This window comes from Nothobranchius furzeri, chromosome 2 (genome assembly GCF_043380555.1).
Source record: "Nothobranchius furzeri strain GRZ-AD chromosome 2, NfurGRZ-RIMD1, whole genome shotgun sequence".
NCBI classification, from domain to species: Eukaryota; Metazoa; Chordata; class Actinopteri; order Cyprinodontiformes; family Nothobranchiidae; genus Nothobranchius; species Nothobranchius furzeri.
In genome coordinates this window covers 6,838,845-6,851,659 of record NC_091742.1, presented here as the reverse complement: position 1 = coordinate 6,851,659, position 12,815 = coordinate 6,838,845, and the positions used below count along the sequence as shown (strand labels likewise).

At 39.5% G+C, this 12,815-nt stretch overlaps 1 protein-coding gene and 1 long non-coding RNA gene across 4 annotated transcripts in view; one reads left to right on the top strand and one right to left on the bottom strand.

The window, feature by feature from the left end:
• Window positions 1-9,399, top strand: part of LOC129165277 (cartilage intermediate layer protein 2-like) — a 64,851-nt gene extending 55,452 nt beyond the window's left edge. Inside the window, exons 1-6 of one of the 3 annotated variants that reach the window (XM_070543507.1) lie at window positions 8,101-8,158; window positions 8,288-8,330; window positions 8,449-8,482; window positions 8,568-8,591; window positions 8,679-8,886; window positions 9,082-9,399. In XM_070543507.1, the coding sequence (XP_070399608.1) occupies window positions 8,319-8,330; window positions 8,449-8,482; window positions 8,568-8,591; window positions 8,679-8,886; window positions 9,082-9,193 (390 nt within the window). In that variant the 5' untranslated portion in view covers window positions 8,101-8,158; window positions 8,288-8,318 and the 3' untranslated portion in view covers window positions 9,194-9,399. Of the gene's footprint in view, window positions 1-8,100; window positions 8,159-8,287; window positions 8,331-8,448; window positions 8,483-8,567; window positions 8,592-8,678; window positions 8,887-9,081 lie in introns of those variants that run through there. The other 2 variants (XM_070543509.1, XM_070543510.1) reach the window with 2 other exon arrangements.
• Window positions 1-12,815, bottom strand: part of LOC139062506 (uncharacterized) — a 265,098-nt gene that overhangs the window by 172,154 nt on the left and 80,129 nt on the right. The gene's annotated exons all lie outside the window — the stretch shown is intronic.

Here is a 12,815-nt window from a genome sequence, read left to right as displayed (position 1 = left end):
CAGCAGCAGCAGCAGCAGCAGAGCAGCACCGTGGACAGCGGCTCCTTGGTAAGCTGTCCGTACTTTCAGGACCATGGACAGCTCCAGAGCAGCAGTCACGCCAGCTGGGACTTTGCACCTCATCAGCTGGCTCTTCAAAAGCGGCCAGCTGGAGCTCATCAGGGGAGAGAAATGTTTGGTGGTTGCAGCAGCAACGTGTGGTTCTCTCCCCTTGGTGGTAAACTTGTCTGATGGTTTTGTGGTTTAAACCACTTTGTTTCTTGCGAAGAAACAACTTTAAGACTTTTGTGCGTGTTTGGGATTAGTTAAGTTAAACTGGTAATTTTTGGTTTGGTGAGTCATTTAGACTACCTTTGGTAAATTACCAGGTGGGGTTTTCCCCTTTTGAAGTCTGAGTTCCTGAGCTATTTTTAGTGGTTTGGACACTTTTGGTTTATTCAGTGTTTTTGGTTGGTTTGTCTTTCAAACAAACCTTTTTGTTTAACCAACTGGGAGGGGGGGGGGGGGGGGGGGGGTTGCCTCTTTTTGAGTTTCATTCCCTTTTAAATAAAGGAGATTAATTATAGGATTTATAGAGCGGTTGGTCCTCTGATCAGTTTCAGTTAATTAATTAATGTTAACTTGGTAATTTCTAGGAAAGGGTTTTTTGGCCCTTCTTTTGGTTCTTTTTTTTTTGTAATAAAACCTTTGAAAATACAAGGACACCTTGAGTTTGGTTTTGCTTAGTCAAGCCTTTTTCTCCCCCAATAAGGGTCACTTTTTGTTATACTGGTCCATTTTATGTATATTCCCCTCACCTTCCTAGCTGAGCCCACAGAGGGGTGTAACACTACCCACAATGCTCACAGCGGGGCAGACTGTGTCCTCCGTGACACAGACCTCATTAAAACCTTTCCAGTAGCGTTTTGACCTCCTGTTCCATCTATTTCGACCTCTATTTGAATCGAAACAGGCCCGTTATCAAAACAGCTGGACCTAGGACACGACTTAGCGGGCCCCCCCCCCCCCTCCCCCCGTTCCTTCTATTTCAATATCTATTTCAATCGGAACAGGTCCGAGCCCTCTCGCTAAAACACGGAACGTCTCCCGTGTTCGGAAGGCAGACACAAATGTAAAATACACTCAGCGCTGGACTGACCATAGGGCTTAGCGGGCAACTGCCCGCTGGGCTGACCCTTTCATCTTTTATGGGCCAGTGTTTTTTTTTTCTTTTTCTGGCCTCTAGTTGTTGCGGACAACTTGTCCACGCCGCACCACACGACGCCTCGTAAAAGTTGGTGGATTGGACAATTGGCCATAATACACTCTGGGCTGGACCAATAGCCAGAGGCCTGATGCACCCGCCAGTTGTTTGAGTCTCAGTAAACAAACAGACGAGCTTAACAAAATGGAGAACAAAAAACGGAAAGGAGGAGCGGAGAAAATTCGACTAAAAAAAAACTGGCCCTTCAGGCTGATGCTGGCACATGTGTTAAAATCTCACAGTTGTTTGGTAGTGAAGGTTCAAGTAAAATCTATTTAGGAAGTGATGGAGCCTCAGCCCAGTGACATGATGGAGAAGAAAAGAGGGAGGAGGAGGAGAAACCCGAGCCGACCGCCTGTCCGAGTGGCAGAACCGAATTTCAGGTAAGAAGTTATCTGGGTCAAATTTAAACCAAGTTCAGGTGTAGTTTATTGTCATCGTCCTGCTTGCTAACTTTTTAAAGTCAGTTACAATAACTCATCTTACTGTTTATTATACGGAGTTTCTACTGTTGGCCGGGTGCTATGATGTTACTGACAGTTCATTTTTAGGGTTGCCAACCGTCCCGTAAAAAAACGAATCATCCGTATGAGTTGAAACAGAACGTGATTTGTCCTTTAGTTAAGCTTGACTGAAACAAAAACAAAAAGAGACAACGCTGTGGTGTCTTTATGCTGCTCGGCCGGCCGTCTCCTTGATCCCCACCATTTTTTTCTTCTTTTTGTTTTATTGGCAATAAAGGCGGGTGACATCTAAACTCGGGTCCATTTGATCATCAGCGGATCCGTTTATTAGCCGATGTTTGCTGTAAAAGCTGCTGGCCATGGTGTCAGTTTGGATCTGAAGAGAAAGAAACATCGAGAAGAAATAGGAGATGTCCAGACTCAATCATCCGAGCAGCTGAACAGTTAATAGAGAAACTGTTTACATTTTAGATTACATGAATGACTTGAAGAAAAGTTATGAACAAATGTCAACAGGATTCTTTTTTACGTAGCTGATAGAAGGCTGGTGACTGTGCAGGGGAGGCTCTAACAGTTTTGCCTGGGGGCAGGTATAAGGCAGAGGGAGGAGACAGAAATACTTTTATTTCTTATTTTCATTTTAAATGTGTAGAACTTAAATCAGGGATGTCAAATTCATTTTCATTTTTGGCCACATAAAGATCATGAATGCTCTTAAAGGGCCGGTTATGCAGAAAGTATTGAAAAAACTATTAATAGACTAGTAAAATATTAATAAATATGTCTCTGCATTTTAGCAGTACTACTTAAAATGAAATCATTGTGAAAACCTTCTCCCAATGATGTGATTTACGACTATTCAAATAAACACTTATTTGATCATTTGACTATAAATTGGATATAAATAGAACTTCAAAGTTCTATTTATATTGTCCTCCATGAGATGCTGTTTGTAAAGTTACACAGTTAAAATTAACAATAATGTCAGTTATTTAGCCTGTCATATGAGAAATTAAAAAGGAATTAATATTTCAAAGTCATTGTTTATTCATTAAGAAATGTTTCAACTTCAAACTATTTGGTAAAACATTTAACATTTATAAAAACATGTATACTTAGTTTGCAAGTGAAATATTTAGTTAAAAAGTGAAATATTTTGGTAAGAAGATACATATTTGGTTTGAAAACAAAATATTTAGTTAAATAGTTAAATATTTCGTTTGGATGATAAATATTAACTTAAAGTTAAATTTTTAGTTAAGAAGGTAAGAATTTCATTTGTAAACAAAATATTTCATAATTAATTATTAATAATGAGTTATTTTTCAGAACAAATTTTCAGAAATGTGCAGTAGAATTAAATACAAATAATCATAAGTTAGTGTTTGTGGAGACTTTAATATAGATATTCTAAATGCACACAATCATACACAAATAATTTATTAATTATGTGTTTTGTTAAAGATTCCATCCAACAATTACACACCCTAACAGGATAGCTATGAATACTGCAACTCGTACTAACAACATACCGTAAATCCTCTAATACAGGCCCGGGCCTGTATTTGACTCAAGCTCATCAAGCTCCAGGCCTTTATTGGAAGGAGGACCAGAAGGCCGAAGAAGAGGCAGGCCTCAATTTCTATTTGAGCAAAATGAACTAATGGTTCGCTGAAGTTTTTGACGATTAAAATAGCGCCCACATTTTCAAAGTTAAACACATTTCTTTTAACAACGGTAGTTTCTGCTTCAGCCCTCTCCGCCCTCCCCCTGCGCAGCAGCCACAAACTAACTGATGCGCCTGCAGCCTCTCGGAGTTCCTGCTGCTCTAAACATTAAAATAATTATTTCATTTTCTGTTCCTCACTTCTGATGGTGTCTGTTTGTTGCAACCACCAGGTACAAAAACTAACTTGTTTTTATTTGACTATTTTTCTGTCCTGTCTGTTTATTATCTTCCTGCATCTCCTCTCAATCCTAAAGAGAAACTGCTACCTGGGTTCATATATATTCACCTTATGAGTTACCTTTGAACTGCAGTTCTAAAAGATCTACCGACCGCAAAAACAGCGGAGTGCTTGCCGGCCACATCGGTGAGGTGCGTCACCGAGGACAAAACAGGTGATGCGCCCCGCTCCACAGCAGCGAAACAAATCAGGCACAAGTAAAGAAGAAAAGACAGAAAACATAAAAGGAAATGAGCCGACATGAACGATCGCATGTTAAATTAGTTTTTGAGGTGGCGACACCTGATTTGATAATGTTACTGTGGCCGTGCTCAGGACGCAGATGTCTGGAGCACGTCAACAATCAGAGCTTTGCATACGCAAGTTGGTTAATATGAGGTTAGGATGGGGGTGAGGGGAAGGTTAAATTTCAAGAGGGTAAACGTCACAATTTGGTTAAATGTCTGTTTTACGGCGGGTGTCAGTACCGACACTCTGGCACAGCGCGTTGCTTCCCGAAGCGCAGGAGCTTGTCACCTGCTGACAGCAGGCTTCTGTCTTTTCCGAGGACTGCATCTTGCCGGTCATTATCACGTGACAGCGACTAGTCGATGACAGGCATAAAAAGTCACTATAGAGTGGTGAAGTCGACTTGTGACTAGTTCATGCAACCCCTACTGCTCCCCAGAGTGTTCTGCAGCATAATCAGCACGTTCTTTTTGAACTTGATATCTAATTCTCGCCTCCTCTTCGTCTCCGCACCTGCCATGGTTAAAGTTACCCTCACGGTCCATCACTGGCAAATCAAAAGTGAGACTGGTGACAAAAACTCCCCCCTGTGGTACTTGCTTGTTACCACATTCCACCCGGCCACAATACAAAAAACGGCCATTATTCACCTCCGCCAACTCCGACACCGGCCAAAATATGTTACCCGGCCCATTAATTGAATACAGGCCAATATTAGAGGATTCACGGTATTAACAAATAGTTACAGAAGTAAATATTGAATATGATGTCAGCATTTTCCCCACATTTTCTAGATACTGCACCAGTACAATCTCTAAAAAGACTTCAGATGGTCAATTAAGTTATTTTATCTCGCCTTTCTCTATCTCCTTTCTTTTTTAAATGTATTGTAAAAATATTTCCTAGTTGGTGTGGTAACAAAACAGTTCATGAAAATTTCCATAAAAGTCTTTTTTTTATATTAATATTAATTATTGATTAATAGTTATCTCTGTTTTAATGTCAGGTTTCTACCAAGTGTTAGAGATTGTTTGGGGTGCTACCTTAATTATGTGGTCTTTTTTCCTTTTTACTAAGTACTTTTTAGAATACCAGGACAGGAAGGATGGGGTAGGTTTACGTTTATTAGATTGATACATAAATATTACCAACAAGAAAGTGAACGTTGGTGTGTGTCAGAAAAAGCGTAAGGCGTAATGTCTTTTCTAAAAAAAAACTGGTGGTGGGCCGGTCTCCAGTCAAAATGCCCGGGCTGAATTTTTGTCCCAGTCCAGCCCTGAACACACTGTCAAGTCAACCACCTTTTTATATGCAAGGCTGCAAAAAAGAGGTACTCACTGACTCCCCCCTGCGTGGTGGACTCAACCTGAAGTCCGGCGCGTGGAGCCGTAGGCTGAAGGTCGTCTGCAGAGCTATTCAGCCGGCCGGTGGAGCATCACCCAGCTTCCGGCGTGCACAGCGGGTCTTACGGCACCAAAATGTTGGGTAATTTTATTATTCCATCCAGGATTACCTCAAAGAAAGTCCAACACACAAGGGGGTTAAAGTTATCAGGTTATAGATTATCAATACCAATCACCAATAATCAACCATCAGACTTTGCAAAATCGGAGAGAAAGAAGATACACACCAGCTGTCTGTCCGGTCTCTCGACTGGCAAAAGTCTGCAGAAAGGTTTTATTGAAAATACAGAGCACATACACAATAAAAGATAAACACACCCACTCCCTTCACAGACTCTCACCCAGGGAGAAAAACATTCCCAGGTGCTTGGTATAACAGAAGTCTTTCTGATAACAGGACCTGCAGACCTGCAAAGCAAGGTCGAACCTCCCTGCCGGAGCTACAGAGTACTAACAAAGTATGATCAAATGAACCTTCGTTTAATTTAAAAACACTAGATGGTGCCCAGACTAAATTATTTCCATACCGCTTGTATCCAATACTGTTTTTACCCAACAAGTAACAGATTGGAAACAGAAATTAACCATACTTAGTTTCTTTGACAAGTTGTATAATTTCTGTTACAAATATAAATATCAAAACCTCCTATAATTGATTTTCTACAGTACCTCAGATCACAGTATATTCTGTTATATTTCAGCTACAATACCTGTAGATAACTGGCCACTGCAGGGACTACAGTGGTACTTCAGACGTCCATGTCCACCTTCCTTATGAGTGAATGAGTCTCCTGTTAGAACTAACCACGGAGAAGATTGCTTTATCTTATTGTTTGCAGATCTTTCTTTTATTTATTGCGTTTTTATAAAAGAATGATGTCCTTCTGTCATGCGTTTGTTCCTGGGGCCGTCTGTACTAGGTGTGCTTTGACTTCAAAGGGCCAGTCGAGGACGTTTAACTAAAAGCAATTTTAAATAAGCAAATATTGTCTTCAAAATGCAAGAAAAGTCTTCTTTTGATTTTTTTTAATCAAAGACAAGTAGAAAGATCTAAGTGCCGATATTTGTAGTTTGATTAAGAACTTTTAATGTCCTGATTCAGGATTTTAAGTTCAACAAAGAAACATGAACAGTCTTTTTTTTTTTTTTTGGTTTGTCAGGTTAAAAATACATGAACTTTGTGGAAAAATGCAAATTCATTAAATGAGTTCTGATAAACGCAGAAAATACAAAGAAAGACATTTTGCTTTTCATTTGTTACAAGCTCTGGAAATAGAGCTTTAGGTCGAGGTGAGTCTGACCTCACCCCTGTGGCCCCTCCCATGAGTGATGAGCTCCTGGAAGAGAAAACATAATATGTACTTTAATAGTTTAATATAATTTTACTGTATTGATTTCATGCCATGGCTGCGCAGTGACGCAGTGGTTAGGGCTGTTGCCTTGCAGCGAGAAGGTCCTGGGTTCGATTCCCGGCCTGGGCTCTTTCTGCATGGAGTTTGCGTGTTCTCCCTGTGCATGCGTGGGTTCTCTCCGGGTACTCCGGCTTCCTCCCACAGTCCAAAAACATGACTGTTAGGTTGATTGGTCTGTCCAAATTGTCCTTAGGTGTGAGTGTGTGTGTGCATGGTTGTTTGTCCTGTGTGTCTCTGTGTTGCCCTGCGATGGATTGGCTCTCTATCCATGGTGTACCCCACCTACTTGCCTGTTGACTGCACGCGACCCCTCGTGGACAAAGCGGGTTCAGAAGATGGATGGATGGATGATTTCATGACCGGACTAAACTATCTAACCAATGTAAATGAAAGACCTACATGATATTCAGAATAAGAATGCCAGATCTTGATAAACTTAAATCAGCCACTAACTGACTAATGTTTCCTTAAAAGCCTGTCCTTCAGAACTGGTCTTCTTACATTTTATGTGTGAAAATGCAGCAAAACACTCAGAGAACTTTCAGTTAGGATCAGCTTTTTGTGTTAAAGAATTTGTGCCTGAAGGGGTGACGTATCAGTATGAGAGGCTGAGGCGTGCATAATTAACATATGGAACAGAGAGGGCCTCTTGCTTCCTGGTTTTGCAGGTAAGAAAAAATAAACATTTGTAAAACTTGTAAAAGAAAAAAAAGATTTTAATCAGTTTTTAACAAAATTTGCATTGAAAGATATTTTATTGTGAAAAAAAATCTGTATTTTTGTTTGCAGCAGTGAAAACCAGCATCTGATTTCTGCAGCCATGATCAGGGTGTTGCTATGAAAAGTAATAGGTACACATACGCAACTTACTGCTATTATAGATCAGCTGCTGAGTCTTTAACTCAGGGGTGTCAAATATGCGGGCCGCATCCGGCCCACAAGCGGGTTAAATCTGGCCCGCGAGATGGTTGTGAAAACTTTATTTTCATTCTTTACAATGTAGAGTGAAAATAAACTTATCTTTGTGAGCAAGTTTTCTCTGTAACGAGTATAAATATAACAAAGCTGCGCTCAAGGCTCACACAAGAACTTGAATCCCATCCTGAAGTTGGCCGCCACTCAGGATGTGACTTCTGATGTTGGTGCATGCTTAGCATCATGTGCTTGAGTCAAAACATAAAGAAAGAGTAGCCAAGCTAGCTTGTTTATGTGCATTTAAAACCAGACTTTTTGGGAGTCTGTCCTGCAGAACTGGTCTCTCTCCCTTTTATGTGTAAAAATGCAGCAAACTCCATGGAAAATATTCAATCAGGAGCCACATATTTGTGTTAAAGAATTGGTGCCACAGGCAGGGATGTGTTGGCATAAAAAGGCTGCGGTACACACAACCATCCTGTGTAACAGAGAGGTTCTCTTGCTAAGTTCCTCCTGGTTTTTACAGGTAAGAAAACAAAACATTCTTAAACTTCTAAAAGAAAATAGAATTTTTGTTGATTGTTGGTAAAATTCACATTCAAAGAAATATTAAGCTTGAAAACAAAACATTGAATTGTCTTATTTTGTTTTGCAGCTGTGAAAACAGACATCTGATTTCTGCAGTCATGACCAAGCTGGTAAGATGTTATTTGTTGTGTTTTAGATCAAAGGAAAAGACAGTCAAGAGAACTTTGGACATCGCACAACTTCACTTTAAAAATGTTACTTTTTAACCAACTATGTCTTTTTTTACAGATGAGTCTCACTGTTCTTGCAGTTTTGCTGCTTGGTGAGTTCATACAGTTTTCTAAATATTACAATCGTTCACAAACAAATAAAACCACTAACTGGTATTATTGTTTTGTTTTGTCTAGCCTGTATGAAACCGAGTATCGGAAGTAAGAAAATTTAACTTTAACATACAAGTAAATATTAGTCGCATATTTAAGACGTGTTTTTATAATAAATGTCCTTTGCTCCTGAAGTTCCACCGTCACAGGGTCCCATCATTGAGAGACTGTGCTGGACCAGTTGGTACGATCGGGACAATCCAGGTGGAAAAGGTGACCTGGAGGATCTGAGGAACCTGCGGAAGGAATACCCTGGAGAGATTTGTCGCAGACCTTTTGAAATTCAGGCTGTCACTGTCATCGGACACATCCCAGCTGAAAGCACAGGGCAGTACTTCAATGCGTGAGTCTCCTTTGAATTTCCATAATATTAGTTTATAGGTTAGAAAATCAAAAGTCCGTGACTTTCTTTGTAGTTTATTATTGTATCAAATAATCAAAAAAATCTCATTTTAAAACTTCCTTTTACATCATAACAAACATTTTGATTGTTTTAAAACTATAATATGAACTAACTGAGTACTCTCTTATCTTTCAGCTACAATACCTATCTAGGCTTCATTTGCCTCAATGCAGATCAGCCATTTGGTAAAAAATGCAGGGACTACAAGGTTCGCTTCAGATGTCCATGTCGAATTCCAATTGACTGAATCCACGGCTGAAAATGACCTGAAAGAAATGAAAAATGGGATTTTATGCAGATTTTTGTTCCTTTTTCTGTCACTTTAGCAAGTTTTAGTCACTTGTTATTGGGGCCCTTTTACTAACTATGGTGAAAAGTCTGTGGGTGATCTCTATATTTTTTTCAACTGTGAAAAAAATATCTACAGCAATAAAAATGATTAACAAAAGCAAACAGTTTTGGGCTTTTTTTCTGTGAAACATTAAATGTAAGCCACCAATTTACTTTTAACCAGATGTATTCAGAAAAATGGGTTCATCAAATGTTGCTTTACTTTTTAATTTCAACAAAAAAGTAGATTTTTTTTAATTTCCAAAAATATAAAGGAAATCCTTGAAGCCAAAAAAGCTTTTTAGCTGATAAACTTTATAAACAGCATCTAATAGTGCTGTAGACACATGTAGCCATTATTTTGACATTTTGTGCATCTTATTTAAAATATAAATACGCTGCAATAAACTCGGTGTAGCATCCTCTTCAAGTTAAATATCTGCACTACATTTGAAAATGTCATTGTGTCATAAAGATCATAAAAATAAAAGACAAAAGATTTAAAAGAATCTGCTTCTAGACCTGCAGAAAGAGAAAAAAAGGGGACACGCAAAAATACACTGAACAAAAATATAAACGCATATAAACTCTCCAACGTGCCAGACACCATCGAATGTGAGCATTTGCCCACTCAAGTCTGTTACGGCGACGAGCTGGAGTCAGGTCAAGACCCCGATGAAGATGACAAGCATGCAGTTGAGCTTCCCTGAGACGGTTTCTGACTGTTTGTGCAGAAATTGTTTGGTTATGCAAACCAATTGTTTCAGCAGCTGTCTGAGTGGCTGGTCTCAGATGATCTTGGAGGTGAACCTGCTGGATGTGGAGGTCCTGGGCTGGTGTGGTTACACGTGTCTGCGGTTGTGAGGCCGGTTGGATGTACTGCCATATTCTCTGAAACGCCTTTGGAGACGGCTTAGGTTGGAGAAATGAACATTCAATGGACGAGCAACAGAGCTGGTTGACATTCCTGCTGTCAGCATGCCAATTGTACGCTCCCTCAATGCTTGTTGCATATGTGGCATTTTGCTGTGAGACAAAACTGCACAATCCAGGGTGGTCTTTTATTGTGGGCACTATAAGGCACGCCTGTGCGCTACTCATGATGTCAGATCAGCATCTTGATGTGGCACACCTGTGAGGTGGGATGGATTATCTCAGCAAAGCAAAAATGCTCATTATCACACATTTAAACTGACTTGTGAACAATGTTTGAGAGAAATGGTAATATTGTGTATCTGGAATGAATTTTAGATCTTTAAGTCCATCTCATGAAAAATGGGAGCATAAACAAAAGTGTTGCGTTGATATTTTTGTTCAGTGTACATACAACTGCATGATTGAATTCAATTCAACTTTATTTATATAGCGCCAAATCATGACAAGAGTCGTCTCAAGGCACTTCACATGGTAAACATTCCAATACAGGTCAGTTCATGAAGCCAGTCAGAAGAATGTTTCCTAAATAAAAAACCCAGCAAATTGCAACAAGTCACTGACTAGTGTGAGTGACTTTACAGCAATCCTCATACTAAGCAAGCATTTAGCGACAGCGGAGAGGAAAACTCCCTTTTAACAGGAAGAAACCTCCAGAGGATCCTGGCTCAGTACAAGCAGCCATCCACCACGACTCACTGGGGATCGAGAAGACAGAGCAGACACATACACACACACACACACACACACACACACACACACACACACACACACACACACACACACACACACACACACATCTAGGGACAATTTAGAGAAAACAGTCAGCCTGACAGAAATGTTTATGGACTGTGGTAGGAAGTTAGAGAACCCGGAGAGAACCCATGCATGCACAGGGAGAACATGCTAACTCCATGCAGAAAGACCCCAGGTTGGGAGTTGAACCCATGACCTTCTTGCTGCAAGGCAACAGCACTAAGCACTGCACCAATGTGCAGCCCTCATCCAAGCCAATACATTTGTTAATATAATCTACATTTTAGACATGCAATGTAAAATAACTGGTCCACGGTAAACCTCATCATCTTGATGAAGCTGAACCAGATGGAACGATGACTGGGTGCCTTTGAAGAACCTAACAAAGAAGCACTCAAGAAGTATTTGTGATAGACTTTTGGACATTCAGGCAGGTATCGTTTACGGGCACCTTTCAGCTGAAAGGACAAGACAAAAAATCTTTGAGCTAGTCAAAAAATTTTAAGAGTAGCAAATTAGAAACAGAAATGAACCATACACAGTTTCTTTGACAAGTTGTATAATTTCTGTTGCAAATATAAATATCAACACCTCCTATAATTGATCTTCTACACTACCTCAGATCTCAGTATCTTCTGTTATATTTCAGCTACAATACCTGTAGATGACTGGCCGCTGCAGGGACTACAGTGGTACTTCAGACGTCCATGTCCACCTTCCTTATGAGTGAATGAATCTCCTGTTAGAACTAACCACGTAGAAGATTGCTTTATCTTCATGTTTTGCAGATCTTTCTTTTATTTATTGCATTTTTATAAAAGAATGATGTCCTTCTGTCATGCGTTTGTTCCTGGGGCCGTCTGTACTAGGTGTGCTTTGACTTCCAAGGGCCAGTTGAGGACTTCTAACTAAAAGCAATTTTAAATAAGCAAATATTGTCTTCAAAATGCAAGAAAAGTCTTCTTTTGATTTTGTTAATCAAAGACAAGTAGAAAGATCTTAGTGCTGAAATTTGTAGTTTGATTAAGAACTTTTAATGTCCTGAATCGGGATTTTTAAGTTCTACAAAGAAAAGTGAACATAGAGTCTTTTTTTTTGGTTTTTCAGGTTAAAAACACAAGAACTTTGTGGAAAAATACAAATAATCATTAAATGAACTCTGATAAATGCAGAAAATACACAGAAAGACCTTTTGTTTTTAATTTGTAACAAGTCTGGAAATAGAGCTTTAGGTCGAGGTGAGTCTGACCTCACCCCTGTGGCCCCTCCCACGAGTGATGAGCTCCTGGAAGAGAAAGCATAATATGTACTTTAACAGTCTAATATAATTTTACTGTATTGATTTCATTCCCAGACAAAACTATCTAACCAATGTAAGTGAAAGACCTACATGATCTTCAGAATAAGAACGCCAGATCTTGATAAACTAAAATTAGCCACTAACATCTGACTAATGTTTCCTTAAAAGCCTGTCCTGCAGAACTGGTCTTTTTCCATTTTATGTGTGAAAATGCAGCAAAACACTCAAGAGAACATTCAATTAGGATCAGCTTTTTGTGTTAAAGAATTTGTGCCTGAAGGGGTGACGTATCAGTATGAGAGGCTGAGGCATGCATAACCTACATATGGAACAGAGAGGGCCTCTTGCTTCCTGGTTTTGTAGGTGAGAAAAAATAAAAATTTCCTAAAACTTCTAAAAGAAAAAAAAAACAATTTCATCAGTTTTTAACAACATTTGCATTGAAAGATATATTTATTGTGAAAAAAATGTCAGTATTTTTGTTTGCAGCAGTGAAAATCAGCATCTGATTTCTGCAGCCATGATCAGGGTGTTACTATGAAAAGTAATA